The sequence below is a fragment of the Lycorma delicatula genome, chromosome 3, assembly GCF_047948215.1.
Source record: "Lycorma delicatula isolate Av1 chromosome 3, ASM4794821v1, whole genome shotgun sequence".
In the NCBI taxonomy this organism is placed as follows: domain Eukaryota; kingdom Metazoa; phylum Arthropoda; class Insecta; order Hemiptera; family Fulgoridae; genus Lycorma; species Lycorma delicatula.
In genome coordinates this window covers 173,842,264-173,864,605 of record NC_134457.1, presented here as the reverse complement: position 1 = coordinate 173,864,605, position 22,342 = coordinate 173,842,264, and the positions used below count along the sequence as shown (strand labels likewise).

At 28.8% G+C, this 22,342-nt stretch overlaps 1 protein-coding gene across 1 annotated transcript; it reads right to left on the bottom strand.

The window, feature by feature from the left end:
* Window positions 1-5,749: 5,749 nt before the first annotated feature.
* LOC142321039 (cathepsin B-like cysteine proteinase 3) lies at window positions 5,750-19,519 on the bottom strand. Its single transcript, XM_075359038.1, has 5 exons — window positions 19,317-19,519; window positions 16,080-16,289; window positions 15,050-15,176; window positions 9,491-9,607; window positions 5,750-5,992 (listed from the first exon to the last, which is right to left on the bottom strand). Exons 1-5 carry the CDS (start codon window positions 19,476-19,478, stop codon window positions 5,784-5,786), a joined length of 825 nt encoding a protein of 274 aa, XP_075215153.1. The 5' UTR covers window positions 19,479-19,519; the 3' UTR covers window positions 5,750-5,783.
* Window positions 19,520-22,342: the final 2,823 nt, after the last annotated feature.

Below are 22,342 nucleotides of genomic sequence, written 5' to 3'. Positions count from 1 at the left end.
CTAGTCTCATTACTTTATTTACAGACCTCATATGTTACTTTTATCAAAACGTAAATGGAATGTTTGTACTTTGGGTTAATCCAATAGCCTCATGGTCCCTTTAGAGGTTATTCTTTTATATATTATTATATACCATTAGATAGAGAAAAATACAAACCAATTGCCTGTATGATTTTTTTCTGCTTGATGTTAATGTGTTTCTCACCAAAAATCAATAAACTCAATCAAAATTATTAACTTTTACCACTGATGAACAAAAATTAATTTTTCACAAAAAGCTAGCAGTAAATATTTGGATCTTACAAGGGAAAGGCACATCGGTTCAAATCCGAGTTCATCTCCTTTTTTTAAACTTTTTTTTTTTAATTTAAATATATTGATTTATTAATAATTATTAACCTGTCATTGTAAAAAAAAATATAATAAATAATAATAATAACAATAAAATATCTTAAGTTATTAATGAAATAAAACTTTATGTACTTTTCATTTTTTTTAAAAAAAGTGTATGTAATTTAATAGACATACAAGGAAGTCATGTGATTGCCACATCAGATTTTTTTGAAAAAATGTTGGTGGTGATATTTATATAATCATTATTATTATTTTAAAAATATTCCTTAAGTTCTCTATGAATGCAGAATATTACAAACACTATGTAAATACCATAGATCTCAAGGTAACGATAATGAAAATATACAAAAATATGAAAAAACAATTAGTTTTGTTTAATCTAAATTGGTAGAGTAGAGATCATATTTTTTATAGTCTTCTGAGAAGGTGGGACAGTAAAAGTTAAAAGGACAGTTAAGTTATAATATACTTAAATAAACTAAGTTATACAACTAATCAAGTATGTATTCAGACTCTTTCTGAGTTAACATGTAAAAATACTAGCATAGGCAATATTGTCTACTTATAAAAATAGAAAGATTACAGGATCGGGTTTATTTAACTGAAGAATGCATGAAGTAAACTTTTAAAAAAATAATAAAACTAACCTATTTAATTTGAATTTCAGTAGTTTTTTATTTTTTTGGTTTGAATATAAGAAAAAATATAATTTATTCATGGCTAAAATTTTGATCCTTCTCTTATTTTCAGTTATTCTGAAAAAAATTGATAATTTTCAAGTTAATGACACATACTACCAATAAGTTAAAGTTTTTTTTTAATTTTGATTACTTGTCTTTTCTGTGATTAAAATTAATACTGTTTTTAGGAAGAAGGAGAGGAAAATTATTTCTGTTTCTTCAGGACTAAGTTATGAATTATAGTAATTATCTAATGCTTTTTAATATTTATAGTTTATAGTTAAAGGATAAATTTAGGCTTGCTGGCATTAATATTTTAATAAGATGAAAGTAATGATTTATCAAATTGTTAGTAAGTAAATAACAAATGCATGTTAATTCTTTATCACCAGCAGTATTTTTATTTTACTACTATCTTATTATAACTGCATCTAATATGATAATATTAAATATAAATTTCAGGTGTATATATAACCAGGTATATATATATATATATATATATATATATAAATTAAACTTACCATACTAATTTCCAATAATCAATTTTCACAGCATCCCACATCTTCAGTTGGTGTTGAATTCTACCAGTGTGATGGATTAATTAAAGTGTAATTAGATTATATTTGATTCTTTTAAAAAGTTTCTATTTTAGATTTGATTTATATTTCATATACTCATAGAATTAAATAAGTATATATATGAATATTTAAGTTTAAGTTTACCATTTCTTGAATACCTCTTCATGATTAAACTATATCCTTTGTAAGAGTTTGCACAGCATAACTTATTAGTTTTGTTAAGTTGCAAGGTTTATAATTAGATGCTATCAAGTCATAATTATAACTTTCTATTTTTATAAATTATATATAACCCATTAAAGAGAATTATAAGTAGTTAATGATTGCAGATTTGGCATGTGTTTGCCCATTGGAGTTAACAATGAAAATTATAAAAACATACACTTTTATATTGTCAAACAAATCTAATTTTATTAAAAAAATGATTTTATTAATTTATTTCAAAATATTTTTGGTTGTCTTTGTTTTCAGCCACTTTTGCTGCTGTTCTCAAGTTGATATTCTGCTGGGTTTCTTTTATGGCAGATGTGGTTGAAAATTACTTTGAATTAAAATTGTGTTTATCTCTGTGTTTTTTGTGAATTCATATTTCCTCAATGTTCAATGGTATTAAAATGGTATATCGGAATATCTAGATGATGTCAGTGTTGGTGGATTTTGATTTCTGTATATGGCTGGCTGTATAAGGCAGATGTTGATTTTGAGCTCCTATGGAATGTTTCCTGATATTCATTATTTTGCATGAAGCTGAACCCTTCTTGACTGAGCAGGAAATTTTGTTATCAAAATTTTTAAGGTTATTTAGTTTATATATTATGGGTTCATTGTGTTTTGTGAGTGTGTTCAGAATGCAATAATTTGTTTTGTTCTGAAGATCTAGATCTCTTTTAAATTTGTAAGCTGTTTTCTCATAGTTTTTGTTTGTATTTTGAAATTTATTGTGATTTTTTGTTTTATTAGTCTTTGATTTTATTTATTTTGTGCTGTAGAGTGCCATTGAGTGTGATTTTATATGAAATGTGAACTATCTATATTATTATATAAAGAGGAAGAGAGATTTGTTTGTTCGGGATAAACAAAAAACTACTTGATCAATCACAACCAAATTTTTACTCATATTTCTTGGCATAACTGAGAAAGTTTTTAGATATATTTCATCTAAAAAAAAAATATATATGTATATAGTAGTAGAGATTTGCCGGTTGAAGTAACTTTAATGAACTGTGAGTCTCTATCAGTGTGAGCTGTATTTGAACTGAAGATTCGAATTAATAGTATGAATAATATTATTACAATAATAGAATTCAATTTATTTTAAATAAAATAATATTAAATCTAAAAAATTCCTGTTTAACAATAATGGGCTTCCTTTGGGGACTGTGTGTGAGGCTAGAGTGCTGAGGTATGCAAGCACTTTGTGGGAGGCTAGACCTATCAACACCACAAATTGGCAACAAATGGGGTACCCCTGGGGTGCTGTTTTGGGAGTTGCAATATGGTGCCATTATAATATTGATTAATTGGACAAGAAATACTCCAATTTTCAAAATTCAAACAGGGTATTTGTTAGTAGGTTGAAGGCTAACTTTTGCATGCATTAGGTATACTCTCAATCTAACTGCAATGTTAGATCAGAAATGAAATGTTTATCAGAAATGTTGCTATATCTTTGCAATCAATTTTCCAATTTTCAAAATTCAAATGGGGTGATGGCTCTCTGCTAGGTGGCGAACACATTGTGGTGTGTTTTATGCAACAATTTTTTCACAGTTCAGTCTACTTAATCACAAGAGTGTATGCTGTCAATACCTGTTAATTACTGAATATCAGGTAATTTTAATTTCTTACTTTGATGTACGTATAGTAGTTAGGTTAATGGAGTTGTATTTGATTTCTTAGGTAAAATGGTATATGGTTTTGTGATAGGCGATAAATATTTGATTACTCATTTGGAGATTTTTTTTTGAGTTATTGAATAGCATCTAGATATTATCATATAAAGAGGAATCATTTGTAAGGTAGCAAAAATTTTAGGAACCGCAAAACTAATTGCAACAAAATGTTAACCATAGCTTCATTATGTAATCCATAATGTGTCATAGGCTATATTAAGATGAAAAACTATTTATTTAAACATGTAAATAATAAATAGTTTGTTATGGTGCTGCACTTCTTGTTTGGGCCGCTCCTTTCTTATGGTGAGCCACTCCCAAGGTATTTTTCAATTGAAATTGAAGACAAGTTTATAAGTCTTTGTGAAAAGTATTTATGTAATTTCAGTTTATCATCACCAATTCGTGATGAACAAGATAATAAAAAACCCTATGATACAATGTTCTGACAATTTTTTAATATCAATGAACTTCAAGAGTACATAAATATTAACCTTTCTAAACTAGAACCAAATCAGTACCAAGCATATGAGTCCATCACTCGCAATATCCATATGGACAGAAAAAAATATTTTTTTTAGATACTCTTGGAGGGAATGGGAAAATCTTTTTGACATATCTACTTCTCACATATATTTGATGGACAGGCAGCTTGGCACTCAATGTAGTTTAATCAGGCATCATTGCGATGCTCCTTGCTGGTGGCAGGACTCCTCATTCAGCTTTTAAATTGTCATTAAATGTATCATTAATTCATCAAGCTCATGTTGAAGAGATTGACTATACTCTCAGAGACTTAACATCATGAGATAAGTTAATGGGAGGAATAACTTTCGTCTTTGCTAGAGACTTTTGGAAAAATTTTCCAGTATGTGCAAAGCTGCAGGGGATGGTACTTATTAATATAAATTAATAAAATGCACCACAAAATAAATATTAAACTAAATAAATTAAATTTTAATATAAAAATAAACAAGTTTTTTGAGCTCATGATTACAGAAAACAAGTAACAAAAAAGTACAGAAAAAACCTCAAACTACCTATTTTACATAAATTATTTGAAAAAAGCAATTTAAAAGTGTCATTCACAGACTACTAAACACACCTACTTCACTTGAGCTTAAATATTATAATAAATGCTATATTATAATAAACACACAAACAGATACAAAGCATACTCACTAACACACTTCAATATAATAAAAATAAAACATAAATTAAGAAAATAAAAAATAAATTAAATTAATGTGCATTAGTAAAGCCCAAGAAAATAACAAATTTTTAAAATCTGGATTAAAAATCATTTTTAAATCATATTTAAAAAATGTAACAAGTGCAGCTTCAAAAAATATGATAAAAATTCTCCTTATCAACTTAGACATATGTCAATATTTGCCAATCAACTCTTAGGTGCAAATCATAAACCACCATCATTTATGCGCATAATAACCTTGATATATAACACACACACATACACACTTGAACATTACAAAATATATAAATAAACAAAAACGCATAACAATGTTGTTACTGAACAGACAAAATGCTTACAAAAATCCAGTTCATTTTTTGACTACATTCTAAATAACTCTGCCTATTTAATAAGCTAATATTAAGATGAAAATAAAAGTACTAGTTATTGAAGTTGGTTGCTTAGATGAATAAAATGTTTTGAAGCAAGATAGTTTTATTATAAAAATTGGTTCTGTTTCTGTTACAAAAATTTATATTTTTAAATCATAGCATATTCCTTCAGTTATAGATTACATTAATTTCAGATTTTTTATTTCTTTAATATTGTAAATTTATATTTCGTATTATTAATGTAGATGAAATTTCAAGGTTGTTTTTTTAGGAATGCCTGTTAAAAAGATTCTGTTTATCGAGTCCTGTGATCAAAAATGGCTGTGATTTGTAGCTACTGTACTAATTATAAAAAGCAATGGAAAATGCATAAGAAAAACAAACCTATCAAATTGAAAGTACAAGAAAAGAAAAAATAACAAATATTGGTGGATTTATATTTGTGTATATGTTTAATTGCATTTTGTTTCAATTAATAAATAATGTTTAGCTTCAGTTAATGTTTATATAATTAACTATTAAAATTAGGAGGTATTTACGTTGCATGTAATATTCTTAAGAAGCTTTAATGCATAAAACTAAACATATTTATTGGTTTCAAAAAATTACAACAAAGAATATTATTAATTATAAATAAAAATATTTGAAATGTATTATAAGTTCTACTGTAATAAAATTTGTATTGCAAACAAAAACTACTTTGATTTTGGTATACCGGCAAAAGCATTTTCTTCAAATGTACATTCATTTCTTCCTCTACGAATTTTAAATAATCCATTATCACCCCATGATCTATTCCATGAATTTGCAACAAGCCAATAAGGTATTTGCTTTTCTACACCCCAACCAAGAATGCGTACAGCATGATTACCCAAATATTGTCCACGCACATGTGAATAAATTCCTAAAAAAAAAAAATACAAAGCCTTAATGTGTTATTTATATAAATTTTATGTAAGATGTTTTAATCAGTATGCATTTGCATGCAACAATCAATGATATTCAAAACATTTTCTGTTTCCTTGAAATATTGCAGTTTGCTGTAGACGTTAATAATTAATTAAAACAATCACAAATCTACAAAAACAATTTTTCATTAGCATTGATTTAACACAAATGAACACAGTTCATCATACTATTTGATAGGTTTCATTTTCATTTCATTTTTATTGATGTATGATTTGAAAGTCCTTAAATTCCCATATCAACTGAACACAATTTATAAGTCCAATCAAAATGAATCAAGTCTGAATTATTTGAGATAGGTAGTGAATGCAGTATGACAGTTGATTTGAAATAGTTAGAGGAGAGGATTGCACATATTCCAGCCAAATTGAATGTTGTAAGCAACTGAATAATTTTGTAACAGATTTCATCTCATTGGATTTCATATTGAGCAAAAATACAGAAAAATGAGTTTGCACCAAATTTTCAAAGACTTGGGATAACAGTTATAGAAACTTTCCAAACAGTACTTTACCACTCATACCAGTGGCTTATGTAAACGAGATCAGATCATTTGCATAATTTTTAATATGGTTTCTGGATTAAAAGAGAGCAAGATGAGTATTGAAAGAAATGAATCTGAAATATATCGATCCTTCAACAAGCCACAATGAAGAAGTTATTGAAAGAATTCACATAGCCTTCCAAGATAACTAACTCCTGTTTGACAATCATAGCCTTAGGAATGAGTTCAAAGTATCATTTGGATGATTGCTCATATTGGCATGTGGTTGAAGGTAATATAATTCATTCTAAACCTGCTGACAAAGCAGATGGATGCAGATGGATGTGCAGTGGCAAAAGTTTGCCACTTATTTATTATAATCTAATGAATGTATGAAAATTTCTAAAAAAGAAGGGGTGGCTGAAATTTGCTCATAACTCACAAATGAAAAGGGTTAGTCAAATGAAATAAATTTGGCATAAAAGTATATTTTATTTGCTACAAAATCTTACATTTATTTATCCATGTGTTACCTTGTGTTATCCAATGTGTTACATTTACATATTTCTCCCAACAGTGACCCAGTTTTCTCATTCCATCAATGAAGAATCCTGGCTACCTTTCCTTGAACCATGACATCACTGCATCCTTTACTTTATTATCCACAGTGAAATGGTATCCTTAACATCCCCCTTTAATTATGGAAAACAGTGAAAATCACAGGATACCAAAACTGGTGTGATAAGTTCAACATTCAACCTCACATGAGCTTTGACGGTTGCATGTGGTATGTTTGGTAAGCATTATCATGCTTGCAGAACTGTAAGCTGTGTGGACTGCTGAATATTACACATGTCTGCTAAGGTGATTTAACTTCTCTATGTATCACACAGATGACCTACCTTCCAGATAATCAGTCACGTACACATGTTTGTAATTCCAGGTCATTGTCAGTGCAAGGTTTTTCCTTAATATTCATATTATAGCTTCTGAAACAGATTGTTTTATTGACCATCAAAGAGTTTTATTGACCATCAAGATCAAGAGCTTTATCATAATAAATGGATTTCAGATGATTATGAATATCACTAGCATTCAGTTTTTCTGCTGTTAAAAGTTCAATTATTGCAAATTGTTTTAGACCTGTTGACGTAGCAAGTGTGCATGACTACATAATAATGTTGACTGGCAGAAAATGAGAGGGCGTCAGTCAACAAGTTTAGAATGTTAGTTAACAGGAGAATGAAACTACAGGATGGCAGGACTTGTCACTCTTTGCAACATTTTGTTCTGTTATGTTCCATTGTGCATTACATTTAAGCCACCCCTTGTAAATTATTACCAGTGATAAAAGCTGGGTTTGTGACTGAGATCAGAGACAGAGTCCTAATCTTCTCTTTGTAAGACAGCTGATTTTCTGCAACCCTAGAAACTCTGCAAGTTCATAGCCAGATGGAGGTAATACTAGCTAAAATTTTTATTACAAGGGCATTATTCATCATGAGTATGGTTCAAGGAAGGAGTACACTGGTATGAAGGAGTAATATATTGATATTGTTCACTGTTTGTGAAATCTCATGTGCAGTAAAAGACCCAAGTTTAAAGATCCAGGCAGTTGGAAACTGTATCATGACAATATCAGTGTACTTACCTATAGAATTTATAGCCAAATGTAGTATCCAAGTAATCCCACAAACTCTTTCTTTCTTTTTCCTGTTTAGCCTCCAGTAATTACTGTCCAGATAATATTTCAGAGGATGAATGAGGATGATATGTATGAGTGTAAATGAAGTGTAGTCTTGTACAGTCTCAGTTCGACCATTCCTGAGATGTATGGTTAATTGAAACCCAACCACCAAAGAACACCGGTATCCACAATCTAATATTCAAATCCGTGTAAAAATAACTGACTTTACTAGGACTTGTACACTGGAACTCTCAACTTCCAAATCAGCTGATTTGAGAAGACGCGTTTACCACTAGACCAACCAGGTGGGTTAATCCAACAAACTCTATACTCACTAAATGTTACTCTTTCTGATTTTTACTTATTCCCTATGATAAAAAGACATTCAACAGTTAACACTCTAAATCTGTTCAATAGGTATAAAAAAATATGATGAAACAGTTATAAATAATTTAAAAAAGAGATTTTCAGAGATATTTCCGGAGATGTCAGACTCACTGGTGATACTAGGTAGATACATATAAAATCTACCTAAAGCCTACTTTTAAAGGAGTAAATTAATCTATGTATGTAACTTAAATGATTTTGACAGTTTTTGATTCCTTTTTACCTATTTAGCTGAATACCAATTATATCTGGGTAACTTTCAAACATGTAACAAAATTGTTGTCTATGTAAGGAACCATATGTTTGTGTCGCTTAACATATACTCACGTAAATCCTTAAACTTGAAATGATCAGAGAATATTCTTTATAATATATAAATATATTCTTATATATATAATATATTCTTTATAATATTCTTTAATTTAGTATCAAATCTGTATAAAAGTCTTTACTAGGATCTATTATTAGCTATTCTTGATGAGCATAACGTGCCCTCACATATAACCAAAGAGTGGCATTCCTCAACCACCTCATGATTATGAATAAAATCTTAATATGGAAATTTTTCAATTTTAAAATCTTTTCCCACAGGAAATTTCTGAAAACTGCATTTTTATGAGTTTCTAATACAAAAGGAACACATCATTAAACTGCTTTACATAAAGAAAAGACAACACCGAACTGCTGGTGCTAGATCCTGATATAGACATTAGTCACATTCACCCTATCTAAAGTTGGTAATCCAGTAAACTTTTAAATGGTGACTTATCAGTCATTTACTTTAAGTGTTGAAAGCACAGTGAGGGAAATAAGAAATAAAGAAGATAAAGGAAAGGAAAGGTATTCTGCATTAGTGTAGATTCTTTAAAGTATTTTACCTGATTTGTAGTGCATAAAGTCAGAAAATACTTCAAACCCAGTTATAATAGGGCCATGGGCTAAAATATCAGCTTGCATTAGAGTCACATTTTTGGGAATTGCATAATAATTTTTACCTAAACAAACAAAATTTTTATGACAAAATTTTAAAATAATAGAAAGTTATAGTAATAATATAATAATTTAAATATAAGTTGTTAAAGCTAAATAATGTAATATATATTTTATTAAGTGAAACTATTAAGATATTTATTTAATAAAGGGATGTGCTAATTTATTAACTGAATCCTTAAAACTTGATGGTTTCACAAAACTTAAAATATATCTTAGGGAGTAGTCTAGATGATAAAAAGAGAGATGCTGGGTTTAGAATCAAGGCTAATTAAGAATTAGCCATGATGTTATTAAAATGATATTTTATTAAATACTGTGCTAAAAAATTACAAATGTGCACTGTCTCATATCACAAATTAATTAATTAACTGTATTTTAATTAATAGTGTCTTGCAATTAAGCTGCAAACCTACTGCGATAAAGGCTGTTCTTTTAAACTTTTCTAAGATTTTTGGATAAAACAAAAAGAGAGATGCTGGGTTTAGAATCAAGGCTAATTAAGAATTAGCCATGATGTTATTAAAATGATATTTTATTAAATACTGTGCTAAAAAATTACAAATGTGCACTGTCTCATATCACAAATTAATTAATTAACTGTATTTTAATTAATAGTGTCTTGCAATTAAGCTGCAAACCTACTGCGATAAAGGCTGTTCTTTTAAACTTTTCTAAGATTTTTGGATAAAACAAAAAGAGAGATGCTGGGTTTAGAATCAAGGCTAATTAAGAATTAGCCATGATGTTATTAAAATGATATTTTATTAAATACTGTGCTAAAAAATTACAAATGTGCACTGTCTCATATCACAAATTAATTAATTAACTGCATTTTAATTAATAGTGTCTTGCAATTAAGTTGCAAACCTACTGCGATAAAGGCTGTTCTTTTAAACTTTTCTAAGATTTTTGGATAAAACTGTAAACCACTATTTTTAATTGCTAGATGTCAATTCACTTACCTAAATCCTAAGCCCAGCTTTTTGAAGTATTTTTACTAGAGTTTTAGCTTATATTTGTACCATCACTGTTTTGTTTTACATACTGACTATCATAGCAATCTCCTTGCACAAATCTCTGAATTATGATAATAACTTACTTTTTTAATCAGAAACTACATGGCAGAAGGTTTTATTTTGAATAAAAAAAATGTTAAGCTCCTGTAACTTATACTTGGATCACACAGATAATAAATTAAAGCTAATTATTTTTAAATAAGTAATTTAAAAAATTACCTGTATGTGTACATTATTTATAAATAATCTATAAATTATTGATCATTATTATAGTTTTAAAATTAATGAACCATTTGCTTGAACACTGTAGTTTATTTCACATCCATCTTTATCACTTATGAAGGAATTAGAGCTCATCATTAAAACAGTTAACTCATGAGAAAGAATGAATACTTTATTGTTATTCTGTTAGCTTTTTTGCAGCATCTCTTCTCTACTCTATACTCTTAGGTATTTAAAGAACCATTGTGCTGGTCATGGAGATCCTTCAGTTGTATTTTCTGACTGACTGTGAAATTGAAGCAGTTAGTGCAGGATTTTTTTTTTTGTTGGAAAAAATGTAATCTTAAAAGCTCACAGAACTTAATAATTTAAGACTAAGTGCAATAGTGAATAAATAACTCCATTTTAGCTTTTTTGGGAATACTGATAACCAAATGGAGCTTCCTTTCCAACACACATTTAGATCCACATATACCCACTAGTTAGAAATGATGTAAAGGTTTTTAAATCTTTATATCAATCTCTTTTGCCAAGGATATACAATGAGAAGATAATTGGCATCTTTATTTAATAATAGTTTCATCATTGCAGATCTCTCATTGAGGTGTAATTACTGATTCATATTCTATTTTGATTTAGTCAATAAAAGGTATTATCTAATGAAATCTGTCTCCTTTACCACATTTTTTGTTTTGCAATATGAAACATTATACATAAATTCTCAGACTAATCAGTCTGAGAATAATTTTTGTGATTGTGTAAGAATATTACAAACTACCACTTTAATAACATACAAGTTAGATATTTTGACTACACCCACCAACATTATTGAACAAACAACTATTTTTCATATCATTCTTTTTAATATCTTTTCACCTTCAGAGACAAGAATTTTTACTAACATGTGAAGAGTTAATTTTTTTTATCAGTGCAATGACTGATTACTTTGAAAAAAAATCAATAATGTCATTGTGAAAAACAGAGCTTACATATCTTCTGGGGAACCGCTACTGTTTTTAGCATTAATCATTTAAAGTTTGGTTATCTTTTTTGTCAGAAGTAACTATATCATCTTTCATTTTAGATGTAAGCATTAGCTAACCATATTTTTGTAAATTATTGCTGTTAAAGTTTGTTTATCAGTATATCTAAAATGAAATCACTTTGTACTTGCCATATTTTTATTGTATCTTTAATTATAAGGTACTGAAATGAAGTCTGGATAAGTAACATAATAGTATATTCTATAGATATACTAACAAGTTGTCATATTCTGTTGTGTATCAGTATCTTCAAAATTACTTTCAATAAGTTTCTGTTTTATAGTTCAGTCTGTTTATCAGGATTACGATCATCTGTATTATCCCATCAGTTCACTTAACTCATCTCACTACTCTCCTTCAAACTTTGTTTACCAGAATTACTAACAAGTTCCCTCTAATAAATGTCATTAAAATTTATAAAAACCATGTCTCAATAATCGAATGGATTAAATTATAGTGTTAAACAACTGTTAAATTTTACTTACTTTGCTTATGTATTTCACAATTATGCATTTCTGTGCAATTCAAATACTACAAATATTAAATTAAATACTTAACAGTTTAAATGTTAAAATATATTAATAATTAAATTTAAATATTATATATGTAAGTGTTAATTCAATCAGGATAAACCAAACTTTAAAATGTTTCAAACTCATATTTTCATATAATGTCTGTAATGAAATGCAGTCGGCTCTTGATAATCCAACATTCTTTATTTTGATACTTCTTGTCTAACACTACTGAGGCAATTATGGCAGTAGTGTTTTCCTTTTTTTTAAGTACGCTGTCACAATTGAAAAAAACAGAGACGCTACGGCCGAGTGGTGAATGATGTTTAAGTGAGTAGGCCGTGGTTACGTGGTATACTCTAATAAATTACAGTACAGTATTTCTGATTATTACCGACATTATTAGCTGTTATTTGCATTATTAGCATGGCGCAGCAAGCTGGCAACTTGTACATTACTGGAGTCTAGAGACGGCATCATTAAACTTGTTACAGTATCTTGCAGTAACTACACATTACAGTATCGCATGTTCATGTTTAGTTTCCATATTGGTTTAAAATAAGGAAAACTAGACTCTTATCTTAAAGTGTTCAGTTTTCCGTATCTTAAAACAGTATCTGAACTTCATTGTTTTTAGTTTTAAAGATGCCGAAACCACAAAAACGTAAGCACATCACTGTAACTTTATTTAATAGCAGAAATTCTTCTTCACAGTGTGGAACTGGATGTGCAACAATTATTTAAATCACGAGATTCAGATTATTTAAATAATTTTTTTTTTGTTGATATTTTTTAATGACTTGCAAAAAATCGGGTAAAAATAGAAAAATTTGTATAAGATGTCAGTGGTAAAAGTGGTCAGAAAACATTAAAATCTGGCTCGTTCCCGTTAATGGAAGATGAAATTTATGCTTGGTTTATTCAGGAACTCTTTCTGGTGAAATAATCAAAATAAAGGCTAAGCTTTTCTATAAAGAAAGAAGTTTTCCGCGCAAGTGATGGGTGGTTCGACAGATTCAAGAAGCGCTATGGAATCCATTTACTAACCACCACAGGTGAGAAACTTTATTGTGATTTTACTGCTGACTAGGTTTATAATGCTGATGACAGTGGGTTATTTTGGAGGCTGCTATAAAAAAAAAAGATTTGTCCATTGCACTGAAAAGAGTGCTCCAGGTCGCAAAATATAAAAAACAGAATTACATTTATGCCTTTTTCAAATGCAAGAAGTGGAACCTGTAAAATTGAATTGCTTGTTATAAGCAAGTCTTTCTTTTTCCTGTTTAACCTGTTTCTCTGGTAACTACCGTTTAGATAATTCTTCAGAGTATGAATGAGGATGATATATATGAGTGCAAATGAAGCGTAGTCTTGTACATTCTCAGTTCGACCATTCCTGAGATGTGTGGTTAATTGAAACCCAACCACCAAAGAACACCGGTATCCACGATCTATTATTCAAATCTGTATAAAAATAACTAACGCTGGAACTCTCGACTTCCAAATCAGCTGATTTGGGAAGACGCGTTCACCACTAGACCAGCTTGATGGATTAGAAAAAGGATTGTTACTTTTAGGCAACTGTACGGGGCATCCAGATGAGGAAGACTTAGAAAGTAAAGATGGGTTTATTCGTGTTTTATTTCTTCCACTAAATGTTATCTATCATTCATCCAAGGGATCAAAATGTAATCAAGATGGTTAAAACAAATTACAAAAAGAGTTTATTGCTTAGTGTAATAGTAAATCGGGAAATATGCCTATTTTAAAACGTTTAAAAGAAATAAATCTTAAGGACTTCCTGTTTTATCTCGCACAAGTATGGGAAAAGATTCCTGTCAATAGAGTGCTCTTGCAAACATTTGTGGCCAACCTAACCTTTATTACGATTAACTTATACAAAAAAAGTGGAAAATGAACAAATACCGGCAACATCCGAAAGTAGTAATTTCAATCTTGATCCTGAAATAAATGACCAACTGTGCACTCAGGTGACTCAGAAGTACTGACACAAGACGGTATAAATGAATGGCTGACAGGAATTTAAGATGAAAATTATCAATTGGTGATTGACTGGGAGATAATTGAAGACATGCTGGATTAGGATGAAAACAGTTTTTACTGTTTCTAAATAAAATTCAAACTTTTCTAACTTTTCCTTGTTTTATTCAACTTTGTTCAGAATTAAGTTCTCCACAAGTTTTGTTTTTGAATTTTAATATGTTTATTACCAATCAACATAAAAGACAGGGTTTTATACCCCAGTTTATTGGCTTTCATCCCAAATTTCTCAGAAACTACTGTTAACACGGTTCTGGGACCTATTTATTCGATTTTTTCATGTCAAAAATAATAAGGAATTACTAATTCTTCCTCTTAGTTAACTTTCTAAAGATTTCAGTACGAACTCATTTAACCAGTGTAGCTGAAATTTAAGCGAAATCATTCACTAGCTGTAACTCACAAACGAAGCATTTTAGGACATATGTTTATGTGAACTTTTTCCATTATTTTCACGAGTAGAGTAGTTTATGAAAGTCCCAGGAGAACTTTGTGATACACTTTGTGTGTATATATATATATATATATATATATATATATATATATACACATGGGTTATTAAAAATCTGCAAGAGTGTTTTGTTTAATACCTTTATGAAGATCTTTTTTGTATTTTTTCTTATAATGTTTATTTGTGCATGAACTTTTTCGGCAGGCCGGCGTTTCAGCAATTGAAGGACATGTGCTACATGGAGGTATCCCATAAGGTTGGCAACCCTGAAATTAAAAAATTACCTAATTACTATTAAGTAATTTATTTTACTTTGTAAAATTATTGTAAATAATTCAATAATATTGTAAAAAAATAATTAAAGTGCAAGTAATGACATTGCATACAAAAAAAAAAAAAAATAAATAAATAAAATAAAAAATAGCTACTATACAATATAATCATTTATAAAATTTATTATTTTACTGTTACTCCTTATGTTTTTTTCTCCACACTTGGTACTATCACAGAGATTTCTGCATCTTCAAATTAATTACAGGAATGTAATTAAAGCTTGAAAAGTGATAGACAGACTTTGCTTTCTTTTATTGAAATAAATGAATTATTCTATTGATATTACAATTTGCTAACAGATGTTGAAAATATTTTGACAGCTTCGTTTAATACATTATTAAATTTAAAATTAATTTACAATTTTTTTTAATAGTTTTATTTAAACTGTTATTTTTTCATGATAGTCATTAGGTTCAAATTTTATTAGTTGATTTATTATTGAAAAGTTGTTTATTGTTTAAAGTTGTTTATTAATAAACATTATTCATGTTCATTATTAAAACTTCAATACGATTAATTTAAATTAATTAATGAACACTTATTCATAGAATAAGTAAAATTTAAATATAATTGATAAAACAATTGTTCATTATCAGTTGTAATCATTATCAATTCAGCTGTTTGGTTGTAATTTTTAAAACTATTTAACAGTTTAACTATTTTTAAAACTTTTTACTTTTACAACCTATTGATTTTTAATTATTCTGATAATTAAATTTCAATTATTAATATTTGCATGTCAATATTTCAAACTAAAGAGAATTGTTTGCATTTGATCAACTGAACAAATTCTGATATTTTTCTAGTTTTAATATTAATTTTTGAAAATTGTATACTTCATTTGATCCATAATCTCCTCCAGTAACAAGGCCATGTGTTTTAAAATATTTCCATGCTTCATCTAAATAACCACCTTCACATCCTGGATCCCCACCTGTACATGCCTTACAGCAAGTCATTAATGCTTCAGCTGATAAATTTACGTGCACTTTATATTGTGATGCAATACACAATCTGTCAGACATTGCTGATGCTGATGATACAGCCTACAAAATCAAGAATCAATTTTTAATAACAATAATGGTTTATTTTCAGTGTTATTTAGCTAAAGCAAGAGAATAAAGAGAAAGATAGAAGCCAGTGCCAGTGCTCCTAACTTTTTTGTATTTAAAAATAAAAGTGTATATGCAAAACATGGAGTAGGTATAAACTACTAACATAAATCTAAAGGAGAGTATAATCTTATGGTCTAAAATTCTGTTATCTTGATAAGAAAATATCTTCTTTGTTAATTACATAAAATAAGTTGCTGTAACGTAAATATTCTTAAATACAAAGCAGGAATAAAGTTACTTGAGTTCTATCATCTGGTTTAAAGAGGACACAACATAGTTCACATCTCCTATCTGTCTTGAATGTTTTGAATAATAATTATTCAGTAGAATGCAGATTGATTGTGGATATAATTGGGAGTTTGTTTAACCTACTTCTGTTATTGTTCTGAAAGGTTTTTTTTTAATTTTTACTATTTTGAGATTATACTGCCATACAATAGATCATAAACCCAATTCAACACATTGGTTTTGATTGTTCTCAGGGTGACCATTTCTAGCACAGTGATGCTAATTCAACCCCTGCGACCAAGTACGAGTACATATAGCAAGTATTTAAAATCATGCAAAAGTAATTAGACTTTTAAATAAATTTATTAAACTTGCAGGATCACAGAATACCTATCACAATAGCTACTGGGTATAAAGCTAATCAGTACTATTAAAAGCTAATCAGTACTGTTAAAATACCATGAAGTCAAATTTTTCTAACCAAGAATACAACACTTCCGACTGAATTATTTGTATATTTGCTTTAGATAAGCATTAAATAAAAACAGTTTAAATGATTAATGGTTTAAAATTGTTGTAAAAAAACAGTAACAATAAAATATTCTAACTAAACAGATTTATACTTTTCTTAAACAACCCATAAAATAAATTTTCAAATTAATCTGATTGAGGAATTTAATAAATTACATCAGTGATTCTGTAACAAAACGAAGATCATATATATATATATATCTACTTTCAATCAAGATAATGACAGGGAAAATTGACAGAAGTATAGCTTACATCCAGTCAAATGAAAAATATTATTAATAATTTATAAATGTTTTCCTGAATGATCACAGTATTTTAAATAATTTTGTTGCATCATCTTGACTTTTGTAATAAGATTTTAAAAATCATTAATGTTATAGGAATAAAAAGATACATTTACTTTTCCCAATTTCAGTTTCCTTAATTCTTTTTTAAGAAAAGCTCAATATGATGCATCAAAATACGATTTTGTTTCCAAAAAAATGTATAAAAAAATTATTACCACTTAAAAAACTTTATTTTTTTGGTAGAATATGAGATTTGCAACTGTAGAACCTAAAGAAAATTCTACGTGCCAGAAATTATGATAACTCAAATTCTTTTAAATAGTTTAAACTAATTAGACTTTTTCAAATTTCATTTTTGGAATTCCAGATGAAAATTCAAAATTCTTATTTTATTGTCAAAATTGCAAATTAATTGTCAGTCTTACTTGTTAGCTTTCAATTATCAGGTATCAACAGTAAACAGAGTTATTTCAAATTCCCCTTCAAAATTAATTATTACCACTATTCATAATAAAGAAATATACAAAGTATGAAACCAAAATATAAACATGTGTTTCTTTGGAGATAAACACAAATATTATTCTACTTATTTCTTTTTTGCTATGCAACCTCAGGCATGCACTTGCATCCATTTTAACAAGGAATTTGAAATAGTAGGTGAAAAAAATTCTAGACACTTTCCAGGAATTGAAGTTGAAACCAAATGATCTAGAAGCCAATATGCTAACCACAACTCCACTTGGGTGGCCAAATCTTCAAAAAATGCTAAAATTTTTCTATTTTACTCTTAGAGCTGAAAATTCTTCAATAGCTTCCAGTTTTTAAATCTACTTGACTTTAAAACATATCTGCTTTTAAAGCCTTTAAATGTCTTTAATGTGTAAATGTTTTAAAGCATAATAAATGCTGTCATTCACTAGATTTCTCTTTGATTACTCCTGACTTTTTTATATTTAAAAATAAAAGTATATTTGCAAAACATAAACAACTAAAGAAATCTAATGGACAGTCTAATCTTATGGTCTAAAATTCTATTATCTTGATAAGAAAACATTTTATTTATTAATTACACAAAATAAGTTGCTGTATCTTAAATATTCTTAAATACAAAGCAGGAATAATAAAGACACTTGACTACTGTCATCTGGTTTAAAGAGGATACAATGTAGTGTATATCTTTATGTGTGTCTTATAATTTTTGAAGAATATTTATTCAACAGAGTGCAGATTAAGAATAAAGTGTTTCGATACACTTAATTGTTGCTGAAATGAATAGAGAGTTGTTGTAGAGGCATGTAGTTTGCCTTATAAACATGATATATAAGTGAATTTAATTTTAACCAGTCATTTTCTTGATGTGCTAATAACACACTGCTGAATTTTCATTATTTAAATAAAGATTTAAATAAACTGGTTCAGTAGTTAAATTTTTTCATTCTGGAAAGGAATCAATAGTAATAAATGAAGAAATTAACTACTTGTAGATGTGATATTCAGCTAAATAAACTAGAAACTTCTCAGTTTGAAGTGAATACTAAATTACTGTAAAATTAGAATATAATTTAAAAAAATACAAATAACAGCTTTTACAAGTTCTTCATATAGATGATTCGGTTTGACTTTTGTAATTTTTAGTGTTCTTTTACTACATATGTAAGAAATTGTGAGGCTTATATTTAGCGATTGACATTTTGTTCTAGATAAATCATGCTCCAGCAAAAATATGATTTAAAGATTTATATTTTTTAACATAAAAAAAAAATGTTTGGATATTTACCTGACATGACAAAAACATAGCAAAAAAAAAAATGTGTGAATATAGAATAAAATTTAGTGTAGCACAGTATATATTAAAACAGGCAAATAATCTAATATCTTATCCTCTCAAATAAAAAATAAATGAATAACTTACCCAACATGATCCACAATTCGACTGATCTTTAACAGAATTTATTGAAGAACATTTATCCCATTTTTCTCTAGAATCAAAGTTTTCTGGAATATTATCTGGTACAACAATATTATGATTATAATAATTTTTAAGTTTTCCAGTAGGAGCCTTTCTAAATCCCATCAGTTGTTTTAATTCTAAGATATCTTTAGCTGAAAATTCATTTTCTTCAGCCTAAAAAAAAAACAGAAAAAAAATCAATATCACCTTAAGTCTTGGCTGCAGATGTATTAGTGAAAATTTTGTTTACTGAACCAAAACAGTATCAGATCTCAAAGCTATCAGCTGAAAACCTCATTAATGTTCATATGTCAATACTTTAGTTGCAATATGGTGATAAGGAAAAGAGCATTTTAAAATTGCTAAAGTGCTCCAATTTTAATGAGACTGATTCTAACTACAGTCTGGAAAGAAGATACTCTAGTTTCAACTATTACAATTTTATTATTAAAAAACAATATATATATATTTATAATTTATACTGTTTTGCTTACCTTACAAAGACAAGGTATACTTTGCTTTAAAACAAAATAATAGATAACCATTTGTTCCATTTAAAATTTTTGAGCCACCCAGGCAGCCTGCCACCCAATAGTTTGAATTGGGACTTACTTAATTAGCCTGTCTTATCAGAGATTTCAAAAGAGAGAATTGGGTTACCTCAAATAATAAAAAGATTAAAGGGGAGCAAACAACCATAGTTCAAGCTATTTGAAACGCACATTGTTGGCTGCCATTTTGGATTGGGTGATCAGAATTTAGTTTTAATTATGTCATTTCTCCTGTCTCATCAGTATCTTTAAAGTCCAATTTGAAATTTTTAAGTTACCCCTTGCCGCCCAAAAACAAAAGGAGTGAAATATACATTCACTGAAGTAACTTCAGTACAAGGAAGAATGCTGTAAACCACATCCAGTTATCTCAATTACAAAAAAAACTCAATTGTTACTTTTCAGCAACTATGTATATATATTAGGTAATGCATTACCTAAGTTAATATTTTAATAACTGGTCATAAATCAATAGATTCAAAAAGTAGACATGTTTAATAATATATATATCTATATATATATAAAAAATGTTAAGTTCGTTTGTGTACGGCTTCAAAAACTCAAAATGTTCTGCACCGATTGAGCTCAAATTTTAGCACGATATATAACCCGCATCAAAGATTGTTTTCATCTATTTTTAATAAATCTATCTATCTATTTTTAATTTGTACATTTTTAATTTGGAAATGTAAACAAAGGAAAACCAATCAGATCAATGCAAGATGGCCGCTGTCAAACGACACAAAGAGCCCAACGACCAATCACAAAGAGCCCATACGGGTTCTTTGTGATTGGTCGTTGTGTAAATTGTGGAATTTTTAAAGTGAGTTTAAAAATTCCGTTGGATAATTAACTACTTCATCTGCTTCCACAACGGTGTCTATCGACTTATATGTAATTTCCTCACTTTGAATGCTGGATTGAATAACATTATTAAATTTATAGACATCTTTATTCTTTGCGGCAAGGATAGCTCGTTCTTTGAGCCAATCGTGATTTATATGATTAGTTTGAATATCAGGAAATACTTTTTCGATCAGTTCTTCTTTCGATGTTACTAAATTACAAAAATTATCAGGAAATGATATTCGTCTAGACATCTCATCGACTGGCAGCTGTCCGTTTCCAATGTCCAGTAACTGTCGTGAGAATACCTCAGCTGATGGATCATTCTGCAACTGGACACGCATATTCGTAGTCAACTGCAATGTACGTACGTGTCGCCACAGTACTGAATATTTCAGGCAAGCATTTATTTCGCCTGCTGGTGTCGATCTAGAAATTACAGGCAATGTTTGCCTAAAATCTCCTGCGAGCAATATCAAAGCATTCCCGAATGGTTGAACGTTTCCACGCAAATCTCGTAACGATCGATCAAGAGCTTTAAGCGATTTTTTATGTGACATCGTGCATTCATCCCAAACAATGAGTTTACATTTTTGTAATACTTTTCCCATACAGAATGCTTTGGAAATATTGCACGTGGGAGTCTCGATGATTTGCATGTTTAATGGCAACTTCAGAGCTGAATGCGCAGTCCTTCCACCTGGTAACAATGTCGCAGCTATTCATTATCCAGGGATGCCACCACACATATTAAAATTGAAAATAGGTGTGCCAATTATACTGTTGCGGAATATTAATCAGCCCAAACTCTTCAATGGCACGTGACTTGCAGTTAAGAAATTGATGAATAACGTAGTGGAAGTAACGATTTTAACGGGGCCTTTCAAAAGTAAAGATGTCCTCATTCCTCGAATACCCATGATCCCGACCGATACACCATTTCAATTTAAAAGATTGCAATTCCCAATTTGATTGGCATTTGCAATCACAATCAATAAAGCTCAAGGTCAATCTTTAGAATTGTGTGTTTAAATTTATATGCGGATTGTTTCTCACATGGACAACTCTATGTGCGTGTTCCCGAGTCGGCAAACCAGATAGCCTTTATATCTTCGCAGACAGTGGAAAAACAAAAAATATTGTATGTCCACAAGCATTGCAAAATTAAACTTCTATGAAACGCATGCTTTGTTTTGTTTCTCATTTCTCATCCATGCAACCACAATGTGCCACAGCGAAGCGTGGCGGGTACAGCTAGTATATATATATCACATTAATGACCGTTTTGCTTTTATTTTTAATTTAGTATCATTTAAATAGCAATTGTTTACATTTTCAGAAAAGCATGGGTTTTAAGCCACTTTTTTTAACAAATGCAATTTCTGATCTATAACTAACAAAAAAATTCTATAAATATCTAATTAAGCTAGTAGTAAAAGTTTACTACATACAAGAACTTTACATTTACTCCCATCAAAATTCAAGTCATTTTAGTAATAGTAGACCTTTAACAAAAGAAACAATATTTTTACCCCTAGTTACATGAAGTTGAATTTTTATTATATATTGGTTACAATAATAAGTAATATA